The sequence below is a fragment of the Lepus europaeus genome, chromosome X (assembly GCF_033115175.1).
Source record: "Lepus europaeus isolate LE1 chromosome X, mLepTim1.pri, whole genome shotgun sequence".
NCBI lineage: Eukaryota > Metazoa > Chordata > Mammalia > Lagomorpha > Leporidae > Lepus > Lepus europaeus.
In genome coordinates, this window is record NC_084850.1 from 70,223,188 (window position 1) to 70,242,526 (window position 19,339).

A 19,339-nucleotide genomic window follows, 5' to 3' on the forward strand; every position below is an offset into this window, starting at 1 on the left:
ATGCCCCAGTGCTCTTATGTGCTGAGGCTACATAATTAACAAATCGTCCCCCTACCTATCCCCACCTATATATTCTGTCCACTTGTTTAAGCCACATTTAGTTGGGCATCATGTCATCCGCAGCCTTATACAAATGTATCATACACAGTTGTACAGCTTCCTGTAAACTCTAAAAACTGCAGGTGATTTTTAATTCTTTTGTCTTATTAGTGTTACTCCATTGCTATTGTTGCTCAAGAAGAACGTATTGCTGGAATAATTTTTAAGATAAAATTTTAGAACTAAAAATAAGTAGTTTTAGATGCCTGTTTGAATAAAAATCTTAATTTTGGTATTAATTCTCTAGAGTTGGTTCATTTGAACCTGAGCTTTCATCCTGCTTTAACATTATACCAGGAAAAGGGGAAACAATGCTCAATATGCAAATAATAGGGCAAGAAGCAATCGTCGATATTTAAAAAAATCTCTTCTCACTGAAGAAACCATATGACATTATAAATTAACAAGCAAACAACTTTTACTTGAGTTTGTATAACATTAAGTGTGAATTAATGACTTTTCATGGTCTGTTGCATATTTAAATTTAGAATGACAGCTTTTATTCCCTCATGTAAACTATATTCTGTGGCATGTAAACTACAGCCATGACCATTAAAGGATACTAGATTCATGCTACATCTAATACTAGGAGTTAGGTATTACACTATTATCAACATATACATTGGGGCCGGTGCTGTGGCGTAGAGGGTAAAGCCATCACCTGCAGTCCCAGCATCCCATATGGGCACTGGTTTGTGTCTGGCTGCTCCACTTCCGATCCAGCTCTCTGCTATGTACTGGGAAAGCAGTAAAAGATGGCCCAAGACCTTGGACCCCTGCACCCAGGCGGGAGACCCAGAAGAGGCTCCTGGCTCCTGGCTTCGAATCAGCATGGCTCTGGTCATTGTGGCCATCTGCGGAGTGAACCAGCAGATGGAAGACCAACGGACCGACCGATCAACCAACCTACCTACCTCTTTCTCTCTCTCTCTCTCTCTCTCTCTCTCTCTGCCTCTTCCTCTTCTGTAACTCTTTCAAATAAATAAATAAATCTTTAAATATATATATATATTAAACTAGTAAATTAAAGTAGTAAAATGTACATCCTAAGGTGCTCACCTTCACAATGGAAACACTTTATTTACAGGGTAGTATGGTCCCTTTGATGTGCATACATATTTATCATAGTACAATGGCCACAGCACAGGCTTTTGAGTTTGATAAATATACGTTCAAATTCTAGCTTTCCTACCTCTGGCTGTCCCTGAGCTTCTGTTTATTCACCAGTAAGATATATCAACAGCTCATGTACATGGCTGTTGCACAGAATGAAATTAAACGTAATAAACTATGTAATGCACCAAGTAACATCAGTAGCCTGAAAGATGTTATCCAATAAGTGCTAGTCCTTTTTCCTTTCCCTCCCATAGGTCAATGATGTGATCACATATATACAAAATCATTTCAATGTAAAACAGTTTTTATATAGCTTTCTAGGTCCAAAATAAAAATTATCCCACAATTTTAACCAGCACTCAGGATAACCAAGTTTTGATAAAACAATCTGGATATTTCTTTAAAATATGTCACAGATTGACTTAACTATGATAAAAGATTGATCAGTTTATATTTAGCAGTTAGCCTAAATGTATAGTAACTCAAAGCATTAAACATTCAAATGATCATTAAAACCTTTTCACTGTTCAATTCAGAATAGTTGTTGAAAATGAGTAATCTCCACAGCAACAATAAAGAAAAAATTATCCTATATGTTTACAGTAGAATATACTGTTCTTGACTTGCCAAGTACTTGGAGGCATTTCCCAAGCATTGGTGATGGCTTTGCACTCTAACTCAGTCCTACTGGCAAGCAAAGTTAAAAATCAGGAGACTTCTGACATGGCTATAATATTATTTATGGGGGCAGAAATTTGGCATAGAAGTTAAGTTGCCACTTGGGACACTGCACCCATACTGAGTGCCTGGTTAAGACTCTCAGCTACTCCACTTCTAATCCAGCTTCCTGCTAATGCACACCCTAGGAGATAGTAGATCACAGGCCAAATATTGGGATGCCCACCCTCCACATGGGGGATCTGGATGGAGTTCCTGGCTCCTGGATTCAGACTAGCCCAGCCCTGGCTTTTGTGGGGATTTGGGGAGTAATGTATCTTCCAGAGGAAGGAAGGTAGGTCGATTAATCAATCTCAATTTTTCTCTTTCTCTCACTCTGCCTGTCAAATGAAATGAAAATCAAATAATTTTAAAATGTATTATTTTAAAGTTTATAGTCAAGAGATACATACTTGATTCCTCCTTGATGTTAAATAACCAAGTGGCATATGTGCAAATCACACCACAGATTTTGACCTAATGAACAGCAATTCTGTAACTCATCTGATCTAAAAATGGGAAGACAAGTCATAATAGTTCAGCCTTTATATCATCATAAAGTTATCTATATATATTTTAAATTTACAAAAATATTTAAAAAATAGTTCATATATGAAGAGCACCAAAGATTCAAGTTTAACTTCAAACTATAGGCTGAATATCCCATATTGGAAATTGCTACCAGATTGTTGAAGATTTCTTTTTCAGGATTTTGGAATATTTGGATATATATAGTAAGACAGCTAGGGAATGGAACCGAAGATTAAACATAAAATTCATTAACATATCACATATACCTTACACATAGTCTGAAGGTAATTTTAGGTCATACTTTTAGTGCACCTACCTTTTGCTTGTAACCTGTTACATGAGGACAAGTGTGGAATTTTCCACCTGCCAGCACCATGTTCACACTCAAAACATTTAAGATTTTGGAGGATTTCAGATTTGGGTGTTGGAATATTCAACTTGTTGTTGCTTGATACAACTAAATAAAGTAGACTTTTTTTTTTTTGACAGGCAGAGTGGACAGTGAGAGACAGAGAGAAAGGTCTTCCTTTACCATTGGTTCACCCCCCAATGGCCTGCTGCGCTGCAGCCGGCGCACCACACTGATCCGAAGCCAGGAGCCAGGGGCTTCTTCTGGTCTCCCATGCAGGTGCAGGGCCCAAGCACTTGGGCCATTCTCCACTGCACTCCCGGGCCACAGCAGAGAGCTGGACTGGAAGAGGAGCAACCGGGACAGAATCCGGCGACTCGACCTGGACTAGAACCTGGGGTGCCGGTGCCGCAGGCGGAGGATTAGCCTGTTGAGCCGTGGTGCCGGCAATAAAGTAGACTTTTGGTGTGAGTAACCATTAAAGTACCAAATTTGGGAGAACTTGTCATATGGCCAGTGTGTTGATTTGAATTGCATATGCTGAGAGAGTAACGTGCAAGAACAACATTAGTAAGTGAGAGGCCCTAAATAATTGGCCAGCATTAGTGTACAATTACAAATTTCTCAGGAAGTGATAATAACTTCTGTTATGAAAAAAAAAAGGTTCATTAAGTGAGCCTAAGAATAAGTAGAAAACATAATTAACCTGTGTTATCTGGCTATGACAGAAAACACATGACTCAACAAAAAATAGATTCTTAAAAAATAAAAATCAATTGAAATGAAGACAAAAAACTACTACTCTTTGAAAAAAGACATGATTCTTTATGTAAAAAATATCCTAAGGAATTTCCCCCCAAAAAAAAAATCCTAGAACTAATAAGTTTACCAAAATTTCAGGATACATCCAAGATCAACACATAAAAATCAACTGCATTTCTAGTTCATAATTATGAACAGTCAAAATCTAAATTAAAAAGATAATCACACTTACAATAGCTCCAAAGAAAATTAAATACTTAGTTATACAGTTAACAAAATATGTACAGGACCAGTATGCTAACTAAATTCTGTTGAAGGAAATCAAAGATGACCTCCAAAAAGGGAGATTAAACAATGTCCAAAGATTGGATGAATCAAGATAACAATGATGTCCAATCTCCCCAAAATGAATACAACTTTAATGCCCTCTCTATCAAAATCTAAGCAATTTTTAATAGGCATAGACAAGTTTTTCAAAACACTTATATCGGAAGCCACAAACTCTAGAATAGCTAAAACAATCTTGACAAAAATAAATTGGGAGGGCCGGCACTGTGGATCACTTGGTTAATCCTCTGCCTGAGGCACTGGCATCCCATATGGGCACCGGTTCTGGTCCCAGTTGCTCCTCTTCCATTCTAGCTCTCTGCTGTGGCCTGGGAGGGCATTGGAGGGTGGCCCAGGTGCTTAGGCGCCTGCACCCGCATGGGAGACCAAGAGGAGGACCTGGCTCCTGGCTTCGGATCTGCATAGTTCGGGCCCTAACAGCCATTTGGGGAGTGAACCAACAGAGGGAAGACCTTTCTCTCTGTCTCTCTCTCTCACTGTCTCTCTCTCTCTGTCAAATAAATAAACAAATAAATAAATTCAGAAAAATCATTCCACCTGATATTAAGGCCTATTACTATAACTGCAAAAATGAAGACAGTGAGGTATTGGTGGAGAAAAAGATCAATGGAACAGAATAAAAAATAGACACCCAAATATAGTCAATTTTTGACAGGTGCAAAAGTAATGCAACGGAGGAAGAATAGCATTTTTCAACAAATGGTGCTAAAGCAACTAGATATCCTTAGGTTGAAAAAAGGAAAAAATAAAAAAGGAATATCATCTCAACTCACCCTTTATACAACAAAATAAAACTATTTAACTGTTTTTTGTGCAGAGGAAGAAAATCTAAATATAGAGCTAGGTAGCTTTCTCAGACTGGACATCCAAAGCATAATCCACACACTCAAAAAAATATAGCCTGGACTCATCAAAATTGAATATATCTACTCTTCAAAAACATCCTGTTTTAAAGAGGATAAGAAGACAAAATACAGAAGAGGAAACAATATTTTCTAACCACATATCTGACAAAAACCAGATATTTAGCATAGATAAAAACAAAAACCTCTAGAAACTAAAAAAAAAAAAAAAAAGAAGAAGAAGAAAAGGAAAAAAAAATAAAAGCAAACCAAAGACAGGAACAGACATTTCACTAATAAGGATATCTGTATGGCAAATAAACACACCAAAAAATATTCAAAATCAACAATTAGGAAAATGCAAATTAAAACCACAGTGAGATATCACTATATACTCACCAAAATGGCTAAAATAAGAAAATGAGAACACTAAATGCAGGTGAGAATGTGGAGAAACTACATCATACATATATTTTTGGTGAAAATGTAAAATGCTACAGTACCTCTAGAAAATGATTTGGCAGTTTAAAGCTACATATACAATAACCATATGACCCAGGAAGAACACACTTAAATATTCATTCCAGGGAAATGAAGACTTTTAGCTCAGAGAAATGTTCACGTAGAATTCTGTGCACAGAATTGAGCAGCAACTTAATTTGTAATAACCCAAAACTGAAAATAGCCTAGATGTTTTTCCAGAATGGGTTATGAAACAAAATAGTACAACCATACTGTGGTATAGTACTCAACACCAACAACAAAATGAACAAATTATTGATGTACACACAATCTGGATCAATCTCCAGGGAATCATGCTGAATGAGAAAAAAGTGCCAAAAAGTTACATATTATCCAGTTATGTTTATAAACACTCTCAAAATGATAAGATTATAGAGGTGAAAAACAGATCAGGGGTTCTCAGGAATTAGGGATGGTGAGGGGAGGGGTGAAGAGGAAATGAAGTATGGTTACAAGAAGACAACAGGAGGAATCCCTGTGCTAATGAAGTGTTCTATAACTTGACTATAGTGATGGACACAGGAACCTACGTGTGACAAAATTGTATAGAACTACATACACACACACAAGCCCTATGCGTATAAAATGTAATACAAACATCAATAACACATATGTAAAAAAGCAAAGAGAGAGCCAAGAACCTGTAATATGTTATTCATTATTTTGAAAAGGGTATTCACAAGGATTTTGCAATATGCCCTCAAGAATGTCGAAGATCTACTACACAGTGATGGCTTTACTTACTCAGGATGAAATAGTAAATTGAAACTTGTCTCTGTAACTCTGTCTTTCAAATAAATAAAATAAATCTTTAAAAAAAATTTATTCTTAACATTTTTAATACTTATTTTTGTAAAATGTACTTCAAATACCCCTATTATTTCAAGTGAAGGATAGAGAACATTATTTAAGTTTTGCCTTAAGACACTGCGATGTGTAATTATGATCATCAATTTTTATACTGTGTTACAACACAGTGATGGCCTTGAGGGATCTTCTCTTAGGAAAAGCCATTTACCCCTACATTAAGTGGCCTAATGTCCACACTCAGCTCGTCGATAATCTTCTCTTTTGCTAGTCTACCATCACCTAAAATAGCAGCATGTTGGAGCCCAGGGGTCCTTTTGAGATCACCTAGTCCAAACCACTCATGTTTTACTAACAGTAAAGTAGAGGACCAAAGTAGAGACATCACTTTTTCAGTATCACATAGCAAGCTAAATGGTAAAGGCAGAAGAAGTAGAACCTTTGTTTCTGCATAGTTCTCGGTGTTCTTGCCTCTAGTACAAAGTATTATGACAGAAATACCAGAAAACAAAGTTGTCAAAATACGTAAAAATAAAACAAGATTTTTGGGTTAAGTGAGTCAGTCCTGCTTAATGACTTCTCATATAAAGTAAATCTTTTTGACAGTTGTTTTGGCCCTAGCCCCTTTCACATAGTGATTCCAAGATTGTGACCATGACTCAAAAGACTAAGGATGCCACAATCTGGCAAGTCCAAGAGAAGGTACTGTTTTTCCACGCTGATACCAATTATAGACAAATGGATTTTCTCAACAGTCTTCCACCTCCCTGGATATTCTCTCCAAGCTCTTCCTGCTTACCAGGACTTTAACAGCTAACTTTCCCATGTAAATGAAGGCATATAAAAAATTATCCAAGTTCACCTCTTGATCCACATTCTAACTGGCAGTGAGTAGAACAGAGTCTTACTTTGTTGTCTTAAAACAAATCTTTGACCATTAACACATTATTTTCTTTAAAAACAGATAGCTCTTCATCTCCTGGTTCACTCCTCAAATGCCAGCAACAGCCAGCACTGGACCACATCAAAGCCAAAAATTCAATCCAGGTCTTCCACATGAGTGACAGAGACCCAAGTACTTGACTCATCATCTGATGCTTCACAGGTTGTGAATTAACAGAAACTGGATCCAAAGAGGAACCAGGACTAGAAGCAGGCACTCTGACATGAGATATAGCAGCCCCAAGCCGCATCTTAACTGTTGTATTTTTTTTTTATTTATTTGACAGGTAGAGTTATATACAGTGAGAGAGAGAGAGAGAGACAAAGAGAAAGGTCTTCCCTCCACTGGCTCACTCCCCAAATGGCCAGCACGGCTGGCACTGCGCCGATACGAACCCAAGAGCCAGGTGCCCCTCCCTGGTCTCCCATGCCGGTGCAAGGGCCCAAGCACTTGGGCCATCCTCCACTGCCCTCCTGGGCCACAGCAGAGAGCTGGACTGGAAGAGGAGCAACTGGGACCAGAACCAGTGCCCAAATGGGATGCCAGCACCACAGGTGGAGGATTAACCAAGTGAACCACAGTGCCGGCCCCAGCATCTTAACTGCTGTGCTATATTCCTGCCCTCAACAACCTTTTACTTTGAGAAGTTCCAAAAATGAAACTAAGGAAACTAGGAACTGAAAATGAGATGATTTTGTCTGCACTGAAAAATCTCACCTTAGTCATCAGAAATTATCAACCTCAATTGTCATAAAGGACAGATAGCTGATGTATCAAAAAGTACCACTCAAAAGGCCAGTTTAACTCTCACTATACTGTAGTCAAATAATATTCAATACACACAAAAAATAATCACACAAGAAACTTAGCAAATATTTCTGATTTCTTTAAAGTATCTAACTTTTCCACTGAAATCACTTTCTTTTGTAAATCTTACTACACCAGCTCTGATCAAAGTTAGTGAGTTGCGCCTTTTCATATGGAATGGCATTTAGTATTATGTAAATAATACATAATATTATTATATAAATAATACTGACATTTCAAAGGTTGGGCTTTTGCAGAAAATCACAGAATATTAACTATGTTAATGAAATACACTAGTAACATGAAAGAAATGAACACTGGTGACAAAATGAAGCTTAAATTCCCAAACTTTTCATGGGCTCAGGTAATGCTTGCCACTGTACCACAACAAAGATACGCAAGATGACTGAAGATATCTTGCAGAATCTCTAGTGTATTGGATTTTAAATTTTAATTACTATCAAAGTACATGAGATTCCATATTCTAAACTTCTGGAATCTGTAACTACTGCAATGACTGCACTTTACCATGATTATTATCTTTCAACCTATCAACCATACATTTGAAAAATAAACTATTCAAATCATTTTAAAGCAGTGAATTTCTCACTTAGAGGGAGACTTAAAATATTCCTTCTTCCCACTGCTTTATCATAATTTTCAAAAATATGTACCAAAATGTTATGGCCACTCTTTTTTTATTCAAAATTATAATCTACATTTTCCTACACTGAATGTTATCTAAGAAGATGGCACAGCTGAAAGAAAACTGAAGTATAACTAAATAATCCTGGAGTTTAATTTTGGACTTTAGCTTTCTCTAGCTTATCTATCAAACCATATGATCTTTGGTAAATTATTTCATCCCTTGAGGATTCTGTTAAAAAAAATGCAACTAATACCACTACCCAATCCTAACACAGGACTATTGTAAAGATCAATGGAGAAAATGTATTTAAAATAATTTAATAAATTGTAAGACATTCATGAAAGACATTACTACTGTTATTACCTAAACCCAGAACACTGAGAGTTACATTTAAAAAAAGGCCAAGTCAGCATAGCAATTTGACAAGTAGCAACCAATGCCATACAAATCCTTATTATTGGTTACTTCTGAATAAGTGTAAAAGAAAAGTTTATCCTAAATAAATATTTTCATACCTGGCATAACAAAATACTTCCACATGTTGAATGGTTTTATCTTTTTTGCTAAGACCAATGGCTTCTTCATTTTCAAGGACCTGTTCTTGCCACTGTGAACTTTCATTAGTAATGTCACCATTTTCCTAAACAAAACACAAATGAGAAGATTTAATTAAATTGAGCATTCTGAAACTAGAATTTTCTAAGCAAATTTATATCTTGTCTTAACTCATGTTTTCCCTTTCATCCCACCAAACCTCAAAGAATAACAACACTTCAGAGTCACTGAAGTGACTCTAACAGAGTGTACTAACTTCAAAAGGAAAGAATAAGAAAACAAAGTGAAAAATCTATGCTATCAAAAACTTGCTTTGGTTTAAAGATTTCTATCAGGATGTGTTACATTTTGATACACTCATTAGAATGTGGCTTTTTTTTTCTGTTTTTAATACCTGAAAGACACACACAGGGACAAAGACAGAGTTCCGATCAGCTGGTTCATTTCTCAAATGCTCACAATAATACTTAGCTGTGGCAGAAGTTGGGATCCAGGAACTCAATCCTGGTCTCCCAAATAGGAGTCAGAAATCTAATCACTTGAGCTATCATCTATTATTGTTACTTCCCAGGGTGTGCAACAGAAGAGAACTGGAATCGAGAGTGGACTTGAACTCAAACCCAGGCACCCCAATTAAAGAATGTGGGCATCCCAACTGGTGTTATAACCACTAGGTCAAATAGTTATCTCATTTGTAAAAAATTAATTAGTTAATTAGAGGGGCAGAAGGAGAGAGAGAGAGAATTTGAGTGCACACACAGTCTCAACCACTGGTTTACTCCCCAAATGCCCAAATGGCTGGGTGGGGCCAAAGGTGGCAAATACCTGAGAACTGGGTATTCAATCCAGGTTTCTCATGTGTGTGGTAGGAACCCAATTACTTGAGCCATTACCACTATCTCCCAGAGTCTGCAATATCTGGAATGAACCAGCTGATGGGAACTTCCTCTGCCTCTCTCTCATTCTCTGTCAGTCTGACTCTTTAGTAAATAAAATTTTAAAAAAGTACAATTTACCATCTTAAATTGAAGAAAAGTTTTGGTAGACAACTTTTATTAAACATAAGCAGAAGAAAAGTGAAGTACAAGAACTCTGAATGTGGAGACATGGAGTTACCAGTCTGAGAAAGAATCTTGTGGACCAAGAAGCGAATGAAGGGGAAAAGGACACAGTGACAGAGTCAAGACTCTGGCATGAAATAAGCATTAAAATAAACCCTTAAAAATATTAACCAATACCAAAATTTATTTTTTTAAATCCTCTCACTCACCAAAACTTTTCCATTTAGGAAAACAGAGATTTTCCTTTCAATTGTTGTTCTGAGAATTTAGACTAAATTTTCTCATGGAAGTACTAAACATGCCAATTAGGAGATGGACCTGACAAACACAACCCAAGGGCAAGGTTCAAAAAAGGATCTCTGACCTAAACTTAACTACATGAATATTTTAAGCATACAGATAAAAAGTTGAATGTCTACTCATTAAATTTACTCTTGGCTTAATATGCAGTTTGAATTAATATAGGAAATGCTACTTTAAAATACTTCACACTTCTCCACACACTCATTTCATGGAAACAGCATTTCACCGCATCATCAATATCAACTGTCTTTGTTATCATGAAAGCTACTTTTCTGAGTCACATACAACAGTAAAGCAATCAATGCAACTACAATACTTAACATGGTGCTTGGTATATGATAAATGTTTAATACATCAAGAGCTATCTTAGACATAGCTAACTGAATGTAACTTTCTGGAATCCTTTCCCAACACTTTTAACTCTTTGGAGAGATAGCAGTTTCTGATTCAATGTGTGATGCTCTTAGCAGGAATTTCAGACACATGACTCATCTGTAACAAATTTGTCTTTTAAGTCAGTCATAAAAAACTGGTGAACTCCATAACATAAGCAGTTCCCTATACGATGCTGTAAACAATCTTCAGAAAGCTTCTTTGCAATGATATGCAATAGTTGTAATAATGATATCCTATGATTAGAAAAAAGATAAATCATATCAAATCTATTTCTTGGCTTTTTCTTTCTATTGCTCTATATACATGCAAAACCACCACTGACTGAAAAATACCAAATTAATGTATCTTTCCTAAATAATAGATCTTTGTTTTTTGAAAAAAAGATTTATTTATTTGAAAAGCAGCCTTAAAGCGACGAGAGAAGGAGGGAAGGGAGAAAGAGAGGAAGGAAGTGAGGGAGGGAGAAAGATCTTCCACTTGCTAGTTCACTCCCCAAAAAGCCACAATGGAGGAGTCTGTGCCAGAGGCAGAGTCTGAGTCAGTCAGAAGCCAGGAGCCACGTGGGTGTCCCAAGTGGGTGGCAGGGGCCCAAGCATTTGGACCATATTCACTGCTTTCCTAGGTACATTAGCAGGGAGCTGGATCAGAAGTGGAGCAGATAGGACTAGAACTGGTGCTGATACGGGATGCTGACACTGCAGGCAGCAGCTTAACCCACTGTACCACAACACTAGCACTTCTTTTTTGGGTGTTGCTGTTGTTCAAAATATATTAATTGAAATAAAAGCTAGCAATATGTGGGATTTTACAAGGACTTTTTTTCTGAATAATGATTTTTGGAGAAAATGTTGCCTTATATTTAGGCATATAGAGTAATTAGGAAATGTTATCAAGAATATGCAATTTCCTCTCCCAGCAACATATCCATTTATATTTATTTACATTTTTAAAGTAACATGTATATTATAAATACATCAGAAAAATATCAGTTGGAAAGGGGGTTATGTATATTGCTTGTTAAGTGAATAGGGGCTAGCATTGTGGCACGGTGGGTTAAGCCACAGCTTGCAACATCGGCATCCTATACCAAAGTATAGATTCAAGTACTGGCTACTCTGATTCTTTAGATCCAGCTTCCTGCTAATACATCTGGGAAGACCAATGATGATGGCTCAACTGCTTAGGCCACTGCCACCCATGTGGGAGACATGGGTGGAGTTCTTGATTCATGGCTCCAGCCTGCTCCAGCTCCTGGCTTGGATATTGCAGCCATTTGAGAAGTAAACCAACAGACGGAAGATGTTCTCTCTCTCTCTTCCCCTCTCTCCCTCTCTCCCTCCCTCTCCCTCTGTTGTTCTGCCTTTCAAATAAACGAAAATAAATCTTTTAAAATATAAGTGAATAAAAACAAGGTATCAATTGTGTATTACAGATAAATCTTGACTTTTTTTTCTCAATGTAAAGTTACTATGTGACACAAAATACAACCTAATAAATTAAAAGATAAGAACTTTACCTGATATTCCTTTATCCAGGACAACAGTCCTGAAAAGCTAAAACTGGCCCAGTTTCCTCCATAGTAGCTTCTTCTGTTACAATAAAAAATAAGAATAAACATCATAAAAATCAAGACACTGTTTATCATCAACAAAGCACCCCTGACACTTCAATCCATTTCATTTTCTAATGTTGATGCCTCTAAAGATCAAAAGCACACATAATTGGGATGCTGATACATGAGAAAATAGTAGTCTTAGAACTGGGCCTCTCAGATTCCAAAAGAAACTTTTCCTGATAGAAGGAGTTAAAAAAAAAAAATGTATCGCACTGAACAAGTAACATGAATGTGTATGACTCCAGGGTTAACAAAAATAACTCAGAAAAAAATCTTGATAAATCTCAAGGAATGTCACTGAAAAACTACTCAGTTTTCTGAGGGCAGTTAGATCTGCACCATCAAATCCATCTCCCACACCGACACGCATGGCTACTCTAGATCAATGAAATGTCCTGTGCTATTCTTAGTCTTCAGGACCAAAATGAAAGTAAATCACGGGCCATGGTTATTCACAGCAAGACTTTCATGATATACAAAATAGGAACATGATTCCTACTGACAATTTGGTGAGCTATTATTCTTCATTCTACAGATCTGTGAAGATCATCTTGTTTTGGAGAACCCAGGGGTCTCCTAACTAGGATCAGGAACAGTCATTTGACGGTAGTTACGATGCCACTAAGGAAATCCACATGCCATATCACAGTGCCTGGATTGAAGGCCCAGCTCTGTTGGGATTCCAGCTTCTTGCTAATGTCCACCCTGGGAAGCATCAGGTGTAGCTCAAGTACTTGAGTTTCTGCCACCCACATTAAAGACCTGGATTGAATTCCTGGTACCTGGCTTCCACCTGGCCCAACCCCAACTATTGTGTGCATTTGTGGATTGAACCAGTGGTTGGAAGATCTCCACCCCTACTCCCTTTCAAATAAATAAAAATAAACACCATTAAAAGAAGACACTGGAATTAAACAGAGATTTTTGGCAGCCAGAACGCTCTAGTTCTAATACCACATATTGGGCTCCCCAAAACAATTCACATTTATTGATTCTGTGTGGTAAGCCCCAAATGCATTTGATTCCTCCTACAACATCCATTCTGACTCTGGCTGGGAAGGACTCTTGGTTTTCTTTTCATTTTCATTTTTGCTTCTCTATACTTTCCTTTAATGAAATACAAATTCATAAAGCCTCTTTTTAAAATTAAACAAAAAATTAAACCTTCAATATGATACCAAAAATTACTCTTCCATAATGTCTCAAATTTCTGATTTATTTTTCCTCACTGTTGACATGGCCCTGAAGAACAGTTGGGTGCTTTATTTTATTTTTATTATTTAAGATGGAGAGAGAGAGAGAGAGAGAGAACTCTCATTTGCTGGTTCTCCCCAAAAGCCTGAAATCACGCGGGGTGGGGGGTTACTAAAGCCAGGAACTGGGTCTCACACATGGGTGGCAGGGAACCGACTGCTTGAGCCAACTTCTGCTGCCTCCCTGGGTATGCACTAGTAGGAAACTAGAATCAGGAGAGATGTCAGGTTTTTGTTTGTTTGTTTTAACAAAAGTGATCACCATTTTGCTCTAATAGAGAAAAGGGTTAAATTAAAGTTAGGTCTATTAATACAGATCAAGATCATTATTTAGAAAGATCAGAAAAAACATAAGTTCATACATTGGAATCCCCAGAGTTTTGAAATAAACATAGAATTTCAGCTATACTGGCAATTCAAAATGCCCTTCCCCTCCGTATTCCCACAACCACACAGTCGCTAAAATGTTGAAATCAGAAAACCTGCCAGCTGTGATCCCTCTTATCAAAGAGAGCAGTGGAAGGAGAAAGTAGGCGAAGACAGGTATGGAGAAGAGGCAGGAAGTACAAGAGGGATGTTGGTATTGGTAGCTTTCCCATAGCAATCTATATCCTTATCTCCTTTTAGAATAATATACTTCTGTTACCTCTTCCCATCTGCAAATATTCAACAAAAGCAGAAAATATACTAGGTGTTAGTGAAAAAAAAATTTCTGAATCCATTGTCTCTATAGTTTTTGTTGCACATTTAGATTTCTTTTAAACCACCCTAAGGTTCTCAGTGAGTAGCACTGGCTAATGGGTGAAAGCTTTAAAACAGAAGTAAAACGTTTTTGAATGGACATATCTATTCATAAAAATATTACCTAAAGTCTAACACTGTGGTTAAACCGAAGTTTCTTAGGGTACAGAAATAAAACCTATTAATAAACTGTACTTTATCAAAATAAAAACATCTTCACAAAATGTATCATTTAAAAAAAACATAGGCCAGGTGCAAACAAGGAGAAATATTCACGAAACATAACAATAGACAGGGTAGTAGAAATTTGGTCTAGCAATTAAGTTGCTAGTTGGATTTCTGAGGGTCTAGATTTGCTTCCTGGCTCTGGATCTTGAATCCAGCTTCCTACTAGTATAGACTCTGGGAGGCAGCAGGTGATGTCTCAAATAACTGAGTTCCTGCCACCCTCATGGAAAACCTAGATTGCATCCCTAGCTCTGGCTCCAGCTCAGTCCAGTCCTGGCTTCTGCAGGCATTTAGAAAGTGAACCAGCAGATGAGAAAGTTCTCTCACTTGCTTGCTTCTCCCCACCCTCCTTAAGCTCACCACCACTCTGCCTCTAAAGTAAATAAAATAAAATAAAAACTGAAAAGGATTGGTTTCCAGGATATATAAAGAGCTCTTCCAATTTTTAAGATAGATACTCAAATTTAAAAACAGGCAGCATAAGGCATTTAGCTTAGCAGTTGAGATGCCAGTTAAGTCACCTGCATCTATGTATCAAAGTACCTGGGTTACATGCCTAGCAGCTGAGTCCTGCTTCCTACTACAGACCCTCAGGATAGTGGTGATGGCTCAGGTGGTAGGGTTCCTGCCACCCACACTGGGGACCTGGATTGAGCTTTGGCCCAGTCTCGGTCACTGTGTGCATTAAAGTGTGAGCTATTAGGTGGGAAGCCTCCCCTATCACCCTTGGTTGCGCTCTGCCTCTCAAGTAAATAAATAAAAATGGGCAAAGTGGGTCGGTGCTGTGGCATAGCAGGTAAAAGCCGTCACTTGCAGTGCTGGCATCCCATATGGGCGCTGGTTAAAATCTCGGTTGCTCCACTTCCGATTCAGCTCTCTGCTGTGGCCTAAGAGAGCAGTGGAAGATGGCCCAAGTCCTTGGGCCCCTGCACCCATGTGGGAGACCCAGAAGAAGCTCCTGGCTCTTGGCTTCAGATCGGTGCATCTCCGGCCATTGCAGCCATTTGGGGAGTGAACCAGCACATGGAAGACCACTCTCTCTCTCTGCCTCTCTGTAACTCTGCCTTTCAAAAAATAAATAAATCTTTTCATAAAAATGGGCAAAGGGGTTGAAAGGATGCTTCACAAAGAAGTGGTCAATGAGTACATGAAAAGATGTTCAACATCTTTAGTCACTGGGTAACTGCCCATTAAAATGAGCATTAAAAATGAGCATAATGAGAAATCAGTACAAGTCCACCAGAATGGTAAGCAAGTGACAATGCCAGGTATTGGTGTAGATGGCCAGAATGCTCACACACTGTGGTGGGAGTGTAATATGGTACAAAATAATTGGCAGTATCTTATAGAACTAAACATATACCTACCTGATAATATAGTAATTGCACTCCTGGACAATTATACATAAGAAACGTATATGTTCACAAAAAAGACTTCTATATATCTTTCTAATAGCAGCTTGATTCATTGAAATCCCCAAAGTGATAACACAAGTATCCGTCAAGCAAAGAAGGGATAAATAAGCTGTGGTATATCCATTGGATGGATACCATTCACCAATGAAGCGGAATAAACTACTGATATTACAACATACATGAATCTCAAAAACATCATGATGATTGAAAGTCTTACTCAAAAAGAGTACCTACTGTATGATTCTATCTCTTATTCAAAAAGAGTACCTACTGTATGATTCCATCTAAATGAAGTTCTAGAACAACTAATCTATTATGAAAAAAAAAACACAAGAGTGCTTGTGGATTAGGACTAGGATTAGAAGTGGGAGCAGGATTTGACCATGAAGGGGCATGAAAGAACATTCTGGGATGATAACACTATTCTTTATCTTGATAAGGCTCTTAATTACACAAGGGTATGCATTTAAAGCTACTAAATAGTATCTTTTTTTTTTTTTAATTTTTGACAGGCAGAGTGGACAGTAGAGGGAGACAGAGAGAAAGGTCTTCCTTTTTGCCATTGGTTCACCCTCCAATGGCCGCCGCAGTAGGCGCGCTGCGGCCGGCGCACCGCGCTGTTTCGATGGCAGGAGCCAGGTGCTTCTCCTGGTCTCCCATGCGGGTGCAGGGCTCAAGCACTTGGGCCATCCTCCACTGCACTCCCTGGCCACAGCAGAGAGCTGGACTGGAAGAGGGGCAACCGGGACAGGATCGGTGCCCCGACCGGGACTAGAACCCGGTGTACCGGCGGTGCAAGGCGGAGGATTAGCCTACTGAGCCACGGCGCCGGCCTACTAAATAGTATCTTTAAGAGCTGTGCATGTCCCCCTGAATTTTATTTGAAAAAAAAAATTAAAAAAAAAAAAACTAGTGAATTCCAGTTAATGATATATGTGCTAAGATGACTAGGACAAAAGTTACTAGATGTGTACAACTAACTTCAAAATAAAAAAAAAATGATGAATGGATAATAGATGAATACACGGACAGTTATGTGAGAAAACAAACATACCAAAAATATAGAATCTAGGTTGTAGACACAGAGATGTTCACAGTACAGTTTTTCCCCCATTTCTTATGTTTGAAAATTATAATAAAATATTAGAAAAACAAAAGTAATCTAACAAGAGTTTTCAAACATTGACCATGAAATGTCAATTTCCAAGTTATTTTCTACTATTACCAAAGCCTAAGAAAACTCTAAGAAGCACCATCTTGCTGTTTCTTTCCATCATTAAGTGACTTGAGGTCATTTTGTGGTCAGAATCTATTTTTCTCTCCTACATTTGGTCATATGGTTTTTGACAGAGCTAATTGGTTCTAGTATTTTTCCATGCAGCTCTCATTTTCAACTTTTCCTGTTGATGTGCTCTTAACATCAGCATCTGGTGATCTCATCCAATTATGTATATAAAAGGTGAAACATGGTTTTCATTACTGTGGTCTTTCTGACAAAAGGGGCAACATAATTATTAGAAAATTCACTGCAAAACCAGCAAAAGCTATGTACACATTTTAAATGCTATACTATACCCCTAAAAAACACATATTACATGACAATCCAAAATGTAGAAATGAAAAATAAAAGCACAGATTTTGACTAAATTCATTTTGATATTTGTATTACAATTTTTCATACCCGTTAAAGACAAAAACAAGATGACAAAAAGAAAAAAAAATCAATACGACAATTTAATATGCTCTTTGGAGCAATACTGTAATAGAAATAAAAATCAAAGTTCACAAAATACTTTCCCTTTAAAGATATAGCTTTAGAACTCTGACATTCAAATCCAATTTATACATTATTATTTCTACTGTCTTTAAAACTGCTTTTGTAGGGAATAATAAGGCTAGGTTATTGGTTTTGTTTTTAAATCCTGCAGAGTCTGATTTATTTTAAGGACAAAGTGAGAACTTCCTGACTTAGAAAAAAAATAAGAAAAGGGTTTGGTACGTGTTCTGCCAATTTTATGTCACAACTGCCTCTGTACATGAAGGAAAAGACAAAGTACTTTATGGCAGAGGATGAAGTTTATTTCTATTGCCAGGAACACTATTTCATATGATAAAAAAGACTTCCTCAAAACTAGAGTCTCACTATGGAACTAGAAGAGGAGTTATTCACAACATTTAAACAAACATAAAACTAAAGGTCTAAAGCCCTCTTTTGTTCTATGATTGGAACATGAACCAAAATTTCAGCTAAAATAGTAAACATTTGAAATGGAATGTTTTTATTTTCAAAGACAAAAAAAGTCAATAATTACAATACTGAGGTATTAATTCTCCATTGTGCAAAACAACCATAAAACTGCTGAAAACATGGTTTTAATCTTTCTGACATTTCACGTAGCATCCTCAGAGTACCATCTAAGCTTTTCCAGATATAATAAGGAAATGAGATGCACAAGTGACTCCATTAACACTAATCAGTAAAACAGAAAAAAAAAAGTTTTGAAACAGTAATTCAAGATATTTCTCATCCTTTTCATAGTGTTTAACGTTAAACCATCACTTTGCTTAAAGTCTCCAAACAGAAAATATATTACAGGTATACACAAGGAAAGTTGAACTGCATAAGGCTGAGCATTAAACTCTTTAATTAGAGCCTATTAATTAAATCCTAACCATCTTCTTTCCAATTGTACATCATAATTACAACGCAGTGTTGAATATTCAGCAGCAGGCATAGCTACATAATGCTAAACTACATATTGTACCGTGAAATGACTTCTATAAGCAAGTCCAAAAACATTGACAAAAGATGGAGTGGCTGACATTCACGGAAATTCATCTGGGGATCCTTTTAATTATTAAGAAACTTGGGAGTTGAAAAGGTTTTCAGGAAAGTAGCTGATAGGGTCCAAGCTCCCTCAGTGGAAAAGGGAAGCAGCAGAGCTCAAACTCTTACTGCCTTACTGTACATTCGCTGCTCTTACACTTCCTTTTCCTAGAGGAGTATTAATAACCACCTTCCCTATATAGCATTTTTAACTTTCCAAGTTGATTTCACAGTTACTCTCATTGTAGCAGCCTTGTGAGGCAGAATGAAGAGGACACTGAGATCTGCCCAAGTACAGATTAGTCCTCAGTCAAGGCCAAACAGCTACAAATGGCAGGACTACAATTGAAACTCAGCTCTCCTGAATCCTAATCCCGCCCATCACAACACAAAAATTCCCAAACTTCTATGCTGACTAGCATAATTTAGTTCACAAGATATTATAATGATAGC

General features: G+C 37.4%; 1 protein-coding gene across 1 annotated transcript in view; it reads right to left on the bottom strand.

Annotated features, from left to right (window-relative positions):
• CHM (CHM Rab escort protein) overlaps positions 1-19,339 on the bottom strand; it is a 219,472-nt gene that overhangs the window by 130,408 nt on the left and 69,725 nt on the right. The window contains exons 3-4 of the mRNA XM_062183692.1: positions 12,324-12,396; positions 9,008-9,132 (exon numbers count right to left, since the gene is read on the bottom strand). Coding sequence (XP_062039676.1) covers positions 9,008-9,132; positions 12,324-12,396 — 198 coding nt within the window. The remainder of the gene's footprint in view (positions 1-9,007; positions 9,133-12,323; positions 12,397-19,339) is intronic.